The 16,326-nt window shown below is 37.5% G+C and overlaps 1 protein-coding gene across 2 annotated transcripts in view; it reads left to right on the forward strand.

The window, feature by feature from the left end:
- Nbea (neurobeachin) overlaps positions 1–16,326 on the forward strand; it is a 487,335-nt gene that overhangs the window by 237,009 nt on the left and 234,000 nt on the right. For both annotated transcript variants that reach the window (XM_057757235.1, XM_057757236.1), the window contains exon 35: positions 6,080–6,144. In XM_057757235.1, the coding sequence (XP_057613218.1) occupies positions 6,080–6,144 (65 nt within the window). The remainder of the gene's footprint in view (positions 1–6,079; positions 6,145–16,326) is intronic.

Here is a 16,326-nt window from a genome sequence, read left to right on the forward strand (position 1 = left end):
AGTTTTTAAAAGGTTTTATGTTCCTTTTTGATTTCTGTCTTGGCCTAATTTTCATGTGATAATATGTTTGTTGTTCAGAGTCAGTTTTGTATGCCTCTTTTTGTAGAAAATTCCATAGGCTTCTGAAAAAAAATAAAAACAAAGCAGAAAAAATATTCTTTAGTGTTTGGGTGGAATGTTGTGTAGATGTCTCTTAGATCAATTTGATGTATGGTATTTGGATGAGAGTGGTGTATTGAAGTCACCTACTATTTGTTAGGGTAGATGTGTGATTTTTAGATAGAGTGTTTCTTTTATGAAATCGGGTGTCCTTTGGTTTTGAGGGTGACTATCTAGAACTGTAATATTCTCTTGATGGATTTTTCCTTTAATAAGTATGTGCAGCTATGTTGAACATGTTCAAACCTTGTGCTGTCATTCTTTAAGAAGTATAATAGGAATAGTTTTCTATGTAACATTTATATCACCATATGTACTAAGTACTACAAACCTAATTATTATTTATATTGTACCAGGGATATGCTTATATTATATAGAAATATTATATCATTTTATATGAGGGATTTGAGTACCCCTAAATATTGGTATCCTTATGTTGCCTACTTGTTTTTACACGATTATCCTTTATATTAGTAATCTCTTTAAATTAACCAGTTAATCATTAATATTTTTATTGTTTATTACATTATTTTTAATATAAGCTTCTAATACAATATTCATAAATGTAAGCAATGAAAGGCCAAAAGTGAAGAATACTTAAAATATTTTACACATACACTGAGATACGAATTAGCTTATCTTTTTGTCCTAGGTGTCTTCCTTCCTTCCTTCCTTCCTTCCTTCCTTCCTTCCTTCCTTCCTTCCTTCCTCCTTCCCTCCCTCCCTACCTCCCTCCCTTCCTTCTTTCCTTTCTCTTCCTTTTTTGTTCTTTTCCTTTTTGCTATAATAAACACCATGACCAAAAGCAGGTTGGAGGTGAAAAGGATTTATTTCAACTTATTCTTCCAGGTAATAGCCCATCATGAGGGAAGTCAGGATAGGAACTCAAGGCAGGAAAGTTGAAGGCAAAAACCATGGAAGAACACTTATTTATTGGCTCGTCTTGGGGTCTCTTGCCTAGTATAATATTGCCCACAGCAGACTGGGTTCTTCTGCATCTCCCAGCATTCAAGACAGTACACACAGACATGCCCATGGACCAGTCTGACCTAGACAGTACACACAGACATGCCCGTGGGCCAGTCTGACCTAGACAGTACACACAGACATGCCCGTGGGCCAGTCTGACCTAGACAGTACACACAGACATGCCCGTGGGCCAGTCTGACCTAGACAGTACACACAGACATGCCCATGGGCCAGTCTGACCTAGACAGTACACACAGACATGCCCATGGGCCAGTCTGACCTAGACAGTACACACAGACATGCCCATGGGCCAGTCTGACCTAGACAGTACACACAGACATGCCCATGGGCCAGTCTGACCTAGACAGTTTCTCAATTTAGGTTCCCTCTTCACTGGTTACTTTCATTTGTCTCGAGTTGGCAATAAGAAACTTATGCACAATTTACCTTTCATAGGAAATGTGTGGGACACTACTTTTTTATTTTATACATATTCTTCACTCAAGTTTTTGTTCTTATTAGTTTTACTAATTTATTGCTTGGATTTTTCAACATGTCGTCATCTTATCAGTTACAGTGAACATTTACTTTGAAGATTTTAAGGACTACCACCACTTTTTGGTGATAGTTAATACTACGTCGATCTTAAGAACACAGGAAATAGAAAATCAATTTTCAATTTTTTTTTCAATTTTCAATTTACAGAAGACTTTAAATCTATTCTTACCCTCTTGTTTTCCTTCTAATATTTACCATATTTTCAAAATGTTTACGATAGATTAAATATCTAAGGATATTAAAAGTTGCCATGTTTAATCTTATACAAAGAAGAAGGAATGAATAATGTGCAGTGAGCTGGCACAGATGATGAGAAACTGATGGAAAGAGTGATGTTTGGGGCCTGAGCTGTCTACTGGTCATCGTACTGACATAAGAGAACATAGGGATTTCATCGTCACCCTTCTGGAACTTATTTGTCTTCAAAGTGTCCCATTTCAAAGGGTCTTCACACAAGATCCAGTTCCCTGAGAAAGCCCCTCATCTTAAGGAAGTTTTATGCATCCACAAGAACAGTTAAAAATGGTGATCGGGTTGGTTTAAAGACTTGGTGGTCCTCTGCAAGCATTTCAAATTGAAATTAAATGTTTCCCACAAGATAAAAATTTGATGTGGAGTGTTTGTATGCCCAGCAGGATGCAATCACGCTGCTCCTTTACTCATAATGAGTTTATGCTGTGCAGGGGTCTCTTGGGGCAGGATATACCCTGAGAAAGCATATATTTCACAAAAATTTAAAAAAAAAATAGTACACTGGTATAAGATACAAATTTCTTTTTTCTTTTTTTTTTTTTGATTTTTTTCAATCTTTATTTTAAGAATTCATGTTTTGCGGGGAAGGGGTGAACTGTTTGTTGGCAGAGACTGCTTGTTCATTTCCCAGACACCCAGACCTGAATAATCACCCCAAAACTGTACTGATTACAAAACTGCTAGGCCAATCACTTAAGCATATTGCTAGCTAGCTCTTATATCTTACATTAATTCATTTCCATTATTTTGTATTTTACCATGAGGCTGTGGTTTACTAGTGAGGTTCTGGCTAGCAGCTTACAGCTTTCTCCTTCGGCGACTATATGGTGTCTCTCTTACTGTGCCTTCTTTTCCCCAGCAGTCAGTTTAGTTTTCCTGCCTAGCTCTATTCTGCCTTTCCAGTAGACCAAAGCAGCTTTATTCATTAACCAATGATTCCCAGCATACACATCAATTGTTTCATTTTCAATTGCTTCAAAATGTGGAGCTCTATCTCAATTACTTGTTTTCTGTTCCTGGAGCTCTTTCTCTACTTCTTCCTTCATTCCTTCCTTCCTTTCTTCTTTTCCTCCCACCTACCCACTTCCTGCCTTCTTTTCTTTCCTGTCATTCTGCACTAGGGACACCCTTTGGAGTGACAGCAGAGGTCTGGTCTACCTTAGTTCTATTTTTCACTTTTCTTGCTGTTGAGAGTATCAGTTCAGTGTCACTGAGTTTAACAGTTACCCTAACTCTAAGCAAGTGTTGAATCCACTACTTTGTGGTTGTATGACTGCGTTAGGCCATTTTCCCTGTGACTTTATATGTTTGTTATTGTTATAATAGAGAGCTAGAAGGGCAGCAAAATTAATGGTTGTCTCAGTTAGGGTTTCTATTGCTGTGAAAAGACACCATGACTACAGCAACTCCTACAACGGAAAGCATTTAATTGCTGCTAGCTTATAGTTTCAGACGTTTAGTCCATTATCATCATGGTGGGACATAGTGGTGTGCAGACAGACATGGTGCTGGAGAAGGAGCTGAAAGTTCTACATCTTGATCCATGGGAAGCAGAAGAAAATGTGACACTGGCATAGCTTGAGCATAGAAGACCTCCAAGCCCACCTCCACAGTGACACCCTTCCTCTGTCAAGACCACACCTACTCCAAAAAGGTCACATCTCCTAATAGTACCATTGCCCTGTGAGGGCTGTTTTCTTTCAGACCACCACACTGCCATCTGTTAGACCTGAAGACTTTGGCAGACTGTGTAAGAATTTGCTCTCTTCCTCATCCCTCTCTCTGCCAATATTTTATGTTTGTAATCATGTAAGAGTACAGCTTTACATTTCTGTCTAACAACACAATAAATTGGACTCCTTAGGGATTTTGAGCAGAAGTTTATGAGATTAGTGGCTCCCTCCTTCTCTACTGTAGAAAGTCACAGTTAGTTCCTTGTTACTAAAATCCACAGTCAAAATGTCACTGCATCTAGAATTTCACTGGGAAATCTGTCTATGAATATAAGAATATCCCTTCAGCGCACTGGTATGCAAGACACTGGCACTGTGGACACTATAGCCAGAGTCTTTGAACTGGGATGAAATTGAGTTAACTATTGGAGTATTTGTGGGGCTAGAAGTAAATGCTCACCCCTCTTTTCTCAAAAGTTTCTATATCATGAGCTTTCATAGATACATACCCCAATACCTTGAGGGTCAGGAAAGCTGATGTGGCAGCTGCCAAGACAGTGACAACACAGATCATCAATGTCACTGCCCTTACTTGAGCATCAACAGCTCTCATCAAATAATGCCATTATCCTTAGAAAGGAAGCCTCTGTCCTTTCTGCCAATTCTACGAGCAATTGACCCTGTTCTGGGGATGTGCAGTGTCTGACGTTTATCCTTCTGTGCATAAAATGTAGGTTCATGTTTTTCCTTGAAATAATTATCTATCAGTTTGGATAGGAGGAGCAGGCCGCAAGTTCTTCCCAGCCACCCAGCTAGCTTATACCTGAAATAATCACACAGAAACTGTATTAATTAAATCACTGCTTGGCACATTGGCTCTAGCTTCTTATTGGCTAATCTCTTACATATTAATTTAACCCATTTCTATTAATCTATATATCATCACGAAGGTCATGGCCTACCAGCAAAGTTTCAGCATGTCTATGTCTGGCGGTGACTCCATAGTGTTCCTGAATCTGCCCTTCTTTCTCCCAGCATTCGATCCAGTCCTCACCGTCTACCTTAAGTTCTGCCCTATCAACAGGCCAAGGCAGTTTCTTTGTTCATTAATGGTAATCACAGCGCACAGAGGGGACTCTCACATCGCCTCGCCTTTTCTGCTTAAATAAAAAGGTTTTAACTTTAACATAGTAAAACAGTTATCAAGCAAGAATTAGTTACAATATTTATATCTCCTTTATCATTTATCATAACTAAAGAAAACTATAACTATAAATTCTTCAACTCCATCAAAGTCTCCAGAAGGATATAATACTACCTAAGAAAAAAGGAAATACATTGTAAGGCATAGATTGCATAAAGTTATAGATACATAAAGGCATAGGTGCATAAAGGCAAAGATGTGTACAGCTACAAATGCATAAAGGAATATAAATGTACAAAGGCACAGAAGCATAGAGGTATATTGCATTAATGTATATATGCATAAAGACATAGATACATATATGTATACCTGTGTATGGCTATGGATGCAGAAATGCGTAGGTGAAGAAAGGCAAAGGTACATAAAGCTATATGTGCATGGAGGTGTGTGTGTGTATGTGTATATATGCACAGAAACATAAGCATATAGATGCATAAATGCACAGATGCATAAAGGTGTAAATGCATAAATATATAGCATGATTAATAAAAACCCAGAGACAGATATTGAGGTTCAGTCTGAAGGTCAGAAAAGCAAAACAGCCAGCCACTGGTTCTTACCTCTACTTCAGTCCAAAATGGCAATCTTGCCTCAAGGAACCTCAGAATGAGACTGTGTCTGAGAGCTATCTCTTGCCATCTTATATTCCATTCTAGTGCTGGCTTTAAAGGCGTGCACCACTACCACCTTGGTTTCTATGGCAAACTAGTGTGGCTACTGGGATTAATGATGTATGTCACCACTGCCTGGTCTGTAAGGCTGACCAGTGGGACTATTTTTACTCTCTGATCTTCAGGCAAACTTTATTAAAATACAAATGAAGTATCACTACAAAAATATATAGATGCATACATGCTATATAAAGGTTTTCTTGCATAAACATAGATGCATAAAGCCATTTCTAATTTTGCTTCAGGTTATAATGAAAGCTATGTATTAATGACTAAAATTTTCATTCATATAAATTATCTCTTCCTTGTGTATAGCTTTAGGCCTGTATAGCTTTGGCCATTTGTTCTTCCCTGGAAGGAAACTAAACTACTGTCTTAATTTCCAGCAAACTTCAGTTTTCTGGGAACCAAAAGCCGTCTTCTAAACTGTCTGAATCAGGGTCATTAAAATTTCTTTCTTCTGAAATGACGCTTGTTATAAAACCTTGCAAAGTATTATGGATGTTACCTACAGTGTCAGCATGGGCCTTATTTAGTTGCTGTTTCATTTGCATGTTCATCTTTCTTACATTTTCTTTGGTTTATCCCTTTAGGAATGGCAGAATTCTATCCAGAAGAATGCAGGCCTTGCATTTATTGAACTCATCAATGAAGGAAGGTAATTAATTTTACCCTTTTTCAGCAAGTAGACCGTGTGCATTTGATTCCACCGGGAAACTGCTTTTTCATACCATCTGTTCTAAAGATTGTTAGAAAATAGCTTTGAATTAAATAATTTAATATGTAGGTACTTAAATTTTAAAATAATAAATTTTGGGTATTAAGTATTTAGTTTTTGGAGACAAGGTATATATAAATGATATTAGATTTATGATGTTTTGTGAGATTTGAGCCACATCTTACTGAATAGTAAAGTTGTTTCAGAGAGATCATGTGAACCCTGTCTGCAGTCCCATCTGCCACCCCATCTGTTTTCAGGCTAAGCTCAGTGTTTACGCTTGAGCCCTCATCAGTTCACGTGAATCAATGTCCTCTGATCCTGTCATGCAATTGGTACCTGACTGGAAGTATAAGGAATGTTCAATACAGAAGGTGTAACAGCCTTAGTTCGGGGTGTCTGTTACCATTGTTAATGATGCCATAGGTGATATTTTGTTTGAAACCATTGCTGTATTTATCACTGTCATGTGTGGTTGTTTACTATGAGATTTTTTAGTGCTTTTTGGTGATAGACACATCAAGATTGCTAGAGCTGTCAACTTTTGACATGTGTAATTTCTATCATCCCAAGGCATGCAACCATTACAAGTTGAATTTCCTGTATGTTATAGTGCATTCTAAGGAAAACAATTACTAAATATTTGGTATGATGTTTGCTTTGGGGGGGGGGGAACAAGCTTTACCTATATTAATATGGCAGTAATGCTTACAGTGTAAGAACTTGACTTTTTCTTCAAGGAAAAGTAGTTTATATGTGGAATGGCCTTGCTTTCTTCTATCATTGCACTGTATCCTGAGAAACTACCTGTGCCTGGATAGTATCTTATTGCACGTTTCTTTTGTTATCAATGAACAATGTTTTCATCATTATATACTTCTGAAACTTAAAATAAGTTTTATGCTACTGCAATGTAAAAAATGAAGGAAATTATAATAACTGGTAATAGGGAAAGAGAGATGCCTTAGGGGTTAAGAGGACTGACTGACTGATCTTCCAGAGGAATTCCCAGCACCCATAGGATGGTTCACAACTATCTGTAACTCCAGTTACAGGGAATGATGCCCTCTTCTGGACTCTGTGCATCAGAAATGATAAAAAATATTTTACTGTCAATAATACTTGTAAGAGCTAAGGGGGCTGAATTTCTTTTTTTTTAAGGGGGGCTGAATTTCTAATGCTTTAGTTAAATTATAATTATTGTCAGAAAAGAATGGTGCTGGAAAATTTGCTAATATCAAAGATATAAAGCTTCTGCTTCTATGAGTTTCCTTTTCCAATAGTAGTTTAGAGTTTGCTGTATATTGAGAGGAAATGAAAATAAAATATTGATCACTTTTTAAAACAATTAAATCGGAAAGTCTCATCAAGAACTCATTGGTCCATACAAGCTTTACTACAAAGAGGAAGGAATGTTATGATCCGAGTTGAAGGTGATCTTAGTATTGGCAACTATAAAGATAGTGTTCAGGATGAAAGTTTTGATAATTTAAAAGCAAAGAACATGAATGAAGGGAATATATGCTATTGTACATTAAGTACAATGCTTCAAGATGGCCTTTATTCTAAAATGACTTTTTTTTTTTTTTTTTTTTTTTTTTTGCTTTTTCGAGACAGGGTTTCTCTGTGGTTTTGGAGCCTGTCCTGGAACTAGCTCTTGTAGACCAGGCTGGTCTTGAACTCACAGAGATCCACCTGCCTCTGCCTCCCAAGTGCTGGGATTAAAGGCGTGCGCCACCACCGCCCGCCTCTAAAATGACTTTTATCTTGACAACATGTTTAAGGATGGAGGAACCATGCCAGTGAGAAGAGAATGCCATCTTAAATTTGACCTGAGACACAATAAAAAGACATCCAGACTAGGGGAGAATAAAACTCTAGAGATCAGGACTAGAGATGGAGTTTAGTAGATACTTCTTGCCTAGTATTCCAGAAACCTTATGTTTGAACCCTAATAGCCCATAAACTGGGTATGGTGGAACATGCTTGTGATACCACATCTTGAGAGGTACACAGAGGATGATTAGAAACTCAGAGTGATGCTCAGCTATTCAGTGAGGCTAGTCTAGAAGACACAAGACTATGTCTTTAAAATCAAACAATAAATTGTAGACAGTGATATAGTGCAGAGGCATGGAGGCTTGCAGTAACAAGGTATGCTGCAGAGGAGGTCTTTCCAGCCATCTCACAGCAACCGGCTCTAGTACCACAAACTCCAGCAACACAGGATCCTGTCACAAGAGAACTTGTGGTGCTCTGGGTGCTGAGAAGTCATTGCTGAGGATTAGGCATTGTGTGCAGTGTGATGCACAGATTCAAGGGCTCAGCATGGAATCAGACTGCTCTGTGAGGTTTCAGGACTCTTTTTAGAGGTGATTTAGCTGTGAGGATGGAAGACATGAGCATATTAGAAAGTATCATTTGGAGATTAGGTCAAAAAGGCTATGATGAAAGAGAGAAGACAGAAAAAAAACAAGGACAGCCTGGTTTATGGCTTTGATAAATGGATGTCATGTAATAGAGGTTCAGCTCACACAAGGGGAGCAGTACAGGAGGAGCATAGTTTGGTGAGAAGTGCTTTTGATTTGGGTTACACTGAACTTGTGAAATGCCCAAGGTATCAAAGTACTTGGATTCTGGACTCTTCAGTGTCATAAACCACACATTGGGGTGACTTCTTTCATGGTCTTGCTGTAATGGGTTTGTACGTTCCAGGGTAGGAACACGAGGATTAGAAATGTTAGGTAGGAGGAACAGAGACATGAAAGAAATACACACAGAGACCTAGGATAGTACCAGGAGGGCAACTCGGTGAATACTGAATTCATCCATATTTATTTTCATATGGTTTTATAACCCAATACAAAAGGGGGGGAAGAAGGCACAAGACATAAAGGACAACCAGAACAGTTACTTTTGTCAATTCTTGATACATTAGGCCATGATTTCCTGAGTAAAGCATTTTGATGCTTTGGGCAGGATATGCAGCGAATACACCTTACACCAAGTATCCTGTCGGCAGCCACTCCCAATGTCAGATCTCCTATTTTAACATGAAGGAGCATGAATAGCCTTGAATTCTCTGACCTTTAGTCAGGGCGTTGTGGATCCACCTCTGGGGCCATTAACGTCAGAGACACCAAGTAACCACACCCTAGGTCGGGGTTTCTTGTTTGTAGCCACACCTGTTGTCAACAACTTTGAAAGAGTCAAAATAAGCTCACATTAAGTATTTAACATAATCGTACTCTCTGACATTTAGTCAAGGTGAAAACACTCACGCCTGTGGGCCCCTACGCTTCAGAAAGCAAGTGGAAACCTTCCAGCACATGGGGTCCATCTTTTGCCCCACATCTCCATGTGTTTGCCTCTCTCTCTCTGTCTTCGGGAGTTAGCTTAGATACTAACTACCCTGTCACAGACATTTCCATGAACAACCAACCACCTTCATGATGTCATCTCCAGTTACCCTCTTTGTCACCAGTTTATAGATCTCCACCCTAAAATTCTCTCCTTAAAAATTAGACTTTATTTGCTGTTTTAGATATGTGTAGGCCACCACATCTGTGCATCCTGAAATAGTGCTTTAGTGTGTATTAGAAATTAGAAGTATTTAAGCGAGTAGTGAGAATATTGTTAAAATGGCCAGTGTTGAAAAAACTGGAGAGAAATGACTGAGGAAACCTCAGAGCTTGTGTGATGACGTGGAAAAGCCTATAGTGGGGTCTGCATTTATAATCTAGTGTTTTCCCTACAGTCCAAGGTAGGTGGGTAGAAGGGCTAGCACACTCCCTTCTCTCTTCACTGAGCCTGTAGATTAAACTTTTTTCCCCTGCTTCCCAGCCCTTACCCTTTCCCTTTACCCTTCCCCTTCCCCTTGGGCCATACTCACCTTGGCTTCGTGCTAGAAATTGCTCACTGGTCATGTGTTTCTCATGGGTGTTCTCACAGTGCCTAGTCAGACATGGCACACACATGTTATTTATGCCAAGTTCACATATTAGCCCTTCCACTGGAAAGTGCTTTTACTCTAAGTATTTAACATAATCATACCCTGGCATTATTGTAGAGAATGGTCTAAAATGTGGTAGCACCTATTTCTCTGAAGGTTGAAAATAATACATGTGACATAAGAGCTGCTAGTAACACAGACACTCAGGATGAAAGGCTCCGTTTGTGTTAAATATTATACATACTCAGAATTCTCTGCTTCCTGTCTGTAGTTTGGATCATTTTTCAATTTAAATATTTTTCTTGTGCAAATCAAAATGTTAATTGTAACTGGAGGCTTTTTTTCCACCCGCCCGTTCCCAAATAACCACTCTGAGGTTTAATATTAATCACAAACTGTTTGGCCTATTAACTCGGGCTTATTATTAACTAGTTCTTACAACTTAAATGAACCCATTTCGATTATTTTATATTTTACTATGAGGTTCGTGGCTCTTTCTTTGGTGGCTACTAGCAACTCCCTGATTCTACTGTTTCTCCTTGTATCTCTGCTTGGATCTCCTGCCTGATTCTAATCTGCCTAGCCATTGACCAAATCAGCTTCTTTATTAATCAATGGTAACAAAGCACATTCACAATATACAGAAGGGCATCTTTCATCATTAATACTGGTTTCCAAAGGCCAGTATGAAGATGACCATTTGGTTCTTAGAGTAAAAGCATGTCCCTCTGTTTATCTGCTGTTGTGAAACTCACTCACTGTGTGCTACATACAAACTCAGTACTTCACTTGTGCTTCCTCATTTGTCTGGACACGGAACATTGCTCCTAACTCTCAGCTTGATTGCTGGGCTGTCCATTTATTTGGCTAGTAGGAATGGAAATAAAAACCTCCAAGTGGAAATTGTTATAAATGTTTATCCTTCTTAACAGCTACACCCATGAATACAGTCCATCAATCAGAACCTGAGAAAGCATGTTTGAGTCATCTATAATTAACAGGAAAAACTAGCTGATGAATGTGCAGCTGAGCTAAAGCACACCCAGGGCAGCCAGGAATTATACTCTGGATCATTTAAAGGAATCTAACCAAGAATCTTTATTATTAAAACAAAGCAAGGTTAATGGAATGTAAAATTGCCTGTAATATCTTGGCAATAATAATTAGAATTTAAATTATTAAAATATGAATTGAAAGGGTGGTATATAAGAAAGACATCTTTAAAATATGTGAGAAATCCTTTGAAATAAATTAATCTTTTCCCTAAATAAAGTTGCATCACTCTTTTGAATGGGATATCAGATATAATTAATGAATATCATATACAATTAATGAATTTGTTGTAAAAATGCAGAATGTTTATGTCCCATGCTGATATAACCTGGGCTCACAATATTCCAATTTTCATTTTATCTTCATAAAAGTTAAAGATAGTGTAACTCTTTAGGATCTGAAGAAGAGGAACTTGATCCAAGTGTAATTCATAAATAATTATGTGGTTACTATTTGTATGTCATTTAACATTAAAACTGCCAAAGTTTTGTTTGAATTTATTTCTCCAACAGACACATTTAGTCACACACACACACACACACACACGCACACCAGCAATTTCCAAAGCTATAATCTCTGAACCATTTCTTTGGAACTAATTTTTTTGTTTAGTTTTTAACCGTGAATCTCTGGAAATTTGAAAATATAAGTTTTTCTCTGTATTGTTTCATCTGGAGACTAAATCAGACATTTTTCCTCTTATTCTGTGTGTGTGTGTATGTGTGTAATATTAAATACTGAGTTTTATAAATAAATGAGTAAAAACTGTCTTGTGCTTTATAAAATTACTGTGTAGTTCTGTTTTTGATTTGAACATTTTAGAGAATGTTTACAAAGTATGTTTATTCAAAGCTAAAGTAAGTCCCATTTAATAAAGATTAAATTTCACATATTATGGAAATGCAATTCACGTTTACTTGTGCTAATTTGCTTTATGTTATTATAACAGAACACTGGAAGCTGGCTTGTTTATAAGCAAAAATTTATTGTTCCATGGTTTTTAGTGCAGGGAATCAAGGCTCCAGCATCTGGCTAGGGTCTTTTTGTCACATGCTCCCAACAGTAAAATGTAAAGACAGGGTGAGAGAAAGCAAGGAAAGGGATGTTCTTAGTTTTGTAACAAAACTTACTCTTCCATTAAAATTAGTCCATCATGAAGCCACAGTTTTGAAAACCTATTACCCCTTAAAGTCCCCACTTTTAACACTGTTACATTGGGGTTAAGATTCAAGCTCATGAATTTCAGGAAACATATTCTAGTCACAGTGATCGTCAATCTTATTTGAATTATATTTTAACAATATTTAAAATATTTCTCCAGATATACTTGTATCTAGATATTTTTAACTTTCGAGAGAAAAATTTTTAAATGTAATTCTGTCTTAACCATCCTCATTGTGTGCCAGGATTCTGAGCTTTCCTCCATGTCCCAGGGAAATAGAATAACCAAGTTGTAAATTGAGTAGTTCATGTGTTGGTACAAAGAGAGCACAAAGGTGATTTTCCTCAATTGTATACACAATTTAAAAGCCACCATTACTTCTTTATAACAATCCTTTACCCCATCTGGGAAAAGACTAAGAAAAAGGTTTTATTGTTTATGAACTACTAATATAACGCAACATACACACTGGCAGCCCTGAAAGTCTCAGCACCTGTTACACACACAGAATTAAAGACACGGCCTCAATGAAAATTTAGAGAGCACACATCTTACTTGTTTAGTTTTGGCATGGAAAGAAATGCTTTTGCATGTATTTCTTCTGTCCAACTAACTTAGAATTGAGAAATTTGGATTTAACCTGAAGAAAAATTAACCCATTCAAGGATACTCTACTTAGGATATTGCTAAGTGCAAAATCATCATGTTATAACTCCAGTGGTGTCATGAGTTGTGACTACAGACCACCTCTTTTAGGAATGGACTCAGAACCATACAGGCACAGGTGAAGATTACAGAAATATAATTGGCTCTGGTGTTTACTTCCTCTTCATAAGTAGCAAATGCAGACAAGATAAAGATTGAATCATTATCTCTGTGGTTTATATTAGTTATCCATGCCTGTTTTCATGACTTGAGTGCTGACTAGTAATTTACTTACTGCTAGTGATAATAGAGGTTTATTAAATTTATGTATGTTTTTTAAGCATGTGTAACTTTACAATTTTTTTCTTAAAAGCATTATTTATAAAGAAGACATCAATACAATAAATTATACCATTATCTATACTTCTCTATTTGTAGCATAATGAAAGAAAAGCAGTGAATTTCTCTTCCTAAATAGCAGAATGGATGTTAATAAAGTATCTTAATTATTTAATGAATAAAAATAATAATTTTATGCTTCAAACATTCCAGAAATACAAAATGCTTCCCAGCTCATTTTATGAATCGCCTATCCTTTACACCAGCATCAAAAGGCATTTCAAAAGATGAAACTTCCTGTCGGTGCCAATCATAATGTGTATTATCAGTACATGGACTTGTATAGCATATCCAGAAACCTGTGAAAATAATTCTACAAGAAAGCTTTTAGTCAAAAATGTAGAGTTGGTGTGACATTCAAAACCTTTACGTGAGGCTCCACATGCACAGACTAAAAGACAACACCTGTGTGTGAGCGTTCTCAGAGATGCAGTCCAGTTTGGAGTCGTGATGCTCATTCTTGAATTAGGACTGCAACTGAACTTCCTGACTGAAGTGATGGGTAGAGAAGCATAGCCAACACCTTGACTAGTGGAGACAGACTACATATTTCTCCTGCAGAGCCCAAGCAAGGCAAATATTTTTTTCTCTCTTGGGCGTTTGACCAGAGGTCTTAGCTAATTCATTTAAAGAGGCCATCCTAGGATGGCCAAACAAGGTACTCGAACTGCTAAATGAATCAGGAAAATAGGGTACAAAATCAGCACTCAAATACTATTATGATAGCATGCTCATAAAAGAATCAAATCAAAAGTAAAGTGAATTGTTTTTTTTTGTTTTGTTTTTGTTTTTTGTTTTTTGTTTTTTGTTGGTTTTTTTTTGTTTTTTTTTTGTTTTTTGTTTTTTGGTTTTTTGGTTTTTCGAGTCAGGGTTTCTCTGTGGCTTTGGAGCCTGTCCTGGAACTAGCTCTGTAGACCAGGCTGGTCTCGAACTCACAGAGATCCGCCTGCCTCTGCCTCCCGAGTGCTGGGATTAAAGGCGTGCGCCACCATCGCCCGGCAAGTAAAGTGAATTGCTTAGAAATATCCTTCTAATGTATACAAAAATTACACAATAGAAACTACAATATATTTTATAAAAACTAAAAATTCAATAAATACACAACTCTGCTCTGCCCATGGATTTTTCTAAACTGAAAACTCAGGCCTAAGGTCCTTGGTAGATATTTTGGGTTGTTGATAATGATATTGCTTTATATTGTTTTTTGTAGAGATTGACAAGCTGACTTAAAAATTTCCTTGGAAGAGCAAAAGAACTACGATAGACTATAACTAGGTTGAATGTTTTACCCTACTTGATTTTAAGAATTCTGGCAGGCCAAGCCTGAAAAGACTGCTACAACTGTAGCCCAAGACATAATCATAAATGTGCTTTAAATATTCTAAGTTGTTCCCTAATTCAGTTGAGAGGTTCCTGAGTGTGAAGTTTGTAGATGGCAGTGTTACTTTGCAATGGTACAGGCTACACGCCAGATTGCTGTAGAATTGTGTGCAGTAGTAGAAAGATCAGTGAGAGAGTGGGAGGCTTTGTAACTTACAAGCCAATGAGGCAGTCAGGCTCCGGGTCTTCAGCTGCACCATTTTCCTATGCAGGCCCTTTGTCACTGTATTCCTTGGATTTGGAAGGTTGATGAGAGATTGTTCGGTGCTGCTTGAGGCATGAAGAGTCAAACTTGAATAGTCCTTGGGCTTGTAAAATTTGTCTCTGGTCCCCGTGGAAGTCCATGTCCTCAGTTCACTCTGCCACTTACACATACAACCTATAAGAACTGCAGTGTTCCTTTAGTTGCTCTTCCTGGTATCCAAATCCTAGACTGGCCAAACCAGATGGCAAGCTCCCAGCCTTTAAACCAGCATGGTTTGTGCATCTCTGACATTGATGGATATGTCATCTTCAGTCTGCTCAGGCATTTCTTTGATGTGGGTCACAACATTTTACTAGCAGAGGGCACAAGGCTTGTAGGGACAATGTAGAGCTAGTTAAGTATACTAACACCTCATTTTGCATAGGCCAGTGGACTGCTCACATTCATTTCTATAGTTAATTCTCACACACAGAATTTTCCACCTTTTACAGATGACTACATAAGCTGAAAGGGCAATAATTTGTTGAATAGTGCCTTTTATGAAGATAGTCAGGATGTATGATCCTTCATGAAAAGGGGAGATGAGGAAGATAATGTGTGTATGTGTATATTTATGTATGTATGTGCATACATAAATATATATGTGTGTGAAATAAAATAGTGATAGAACAAAAAAGAAATGACCATAAGATGCCACCGTTGATAAAATTTGGAATTTGGGTATATACAAATTAATGAGCATTATATAGTTGATAATTCCTTAACTCAAATATGATTTTAAGTTATATAGAAAAAATAATACTGTGTAAACATCCTTTGAGTTTATTGTTCATAATGTGTTTGGTTGATTGTGCTCTTTTGGCTCTTTCGAGGGACTCACCACTCACCTCCCAAATAAATCACACACAGAGGGTTATTCTTAGTTATGAATACCCAGATTTTACTTGGCTTCTTTCTTTCCAACTTTTCTTAAATTATTCCGACTACCTTTTGCCTCTGGGCTCTCATGTTTTCCTGTTTCTGTATACCTTTCATTACTTCTTTTTCCGTGGTTTGCTGTATAGCGTGGTGTCTGGCCCCTGATGTCCTCCTCTCATCTTTCTCTCATTGCTCTCCCTCCCCCTCATTTCTCCTTCTATTTATTCTCTGCCTGCCAGCCTCACCTGCCTTGCTATTTATTAGACCATCAGGTGTTTTAGACAGGCAAAAAAATCACAGCATTCACAGAGTTAAACAAATGGAGCATAAACAAAAGTCGCACACCTTAAAATAATATTCCCCAACAAAATGATGCCAGAAATAGGAAAGAAACAAGAATTTCAGACT

This window comes from Chionomys nivalis, chromosome 24, assembly GCF_950005125.1.
Source record: "Chionomys nivalis chromosome 24, mChiNiv1.1, whole genome shotgun sequence".
Lineage (NCBI taxonomy): Eukaryota > Metazoa > Chordata > Mammalia > Rodentia > Cricetidae > Chionomys > Chionomys nivalis.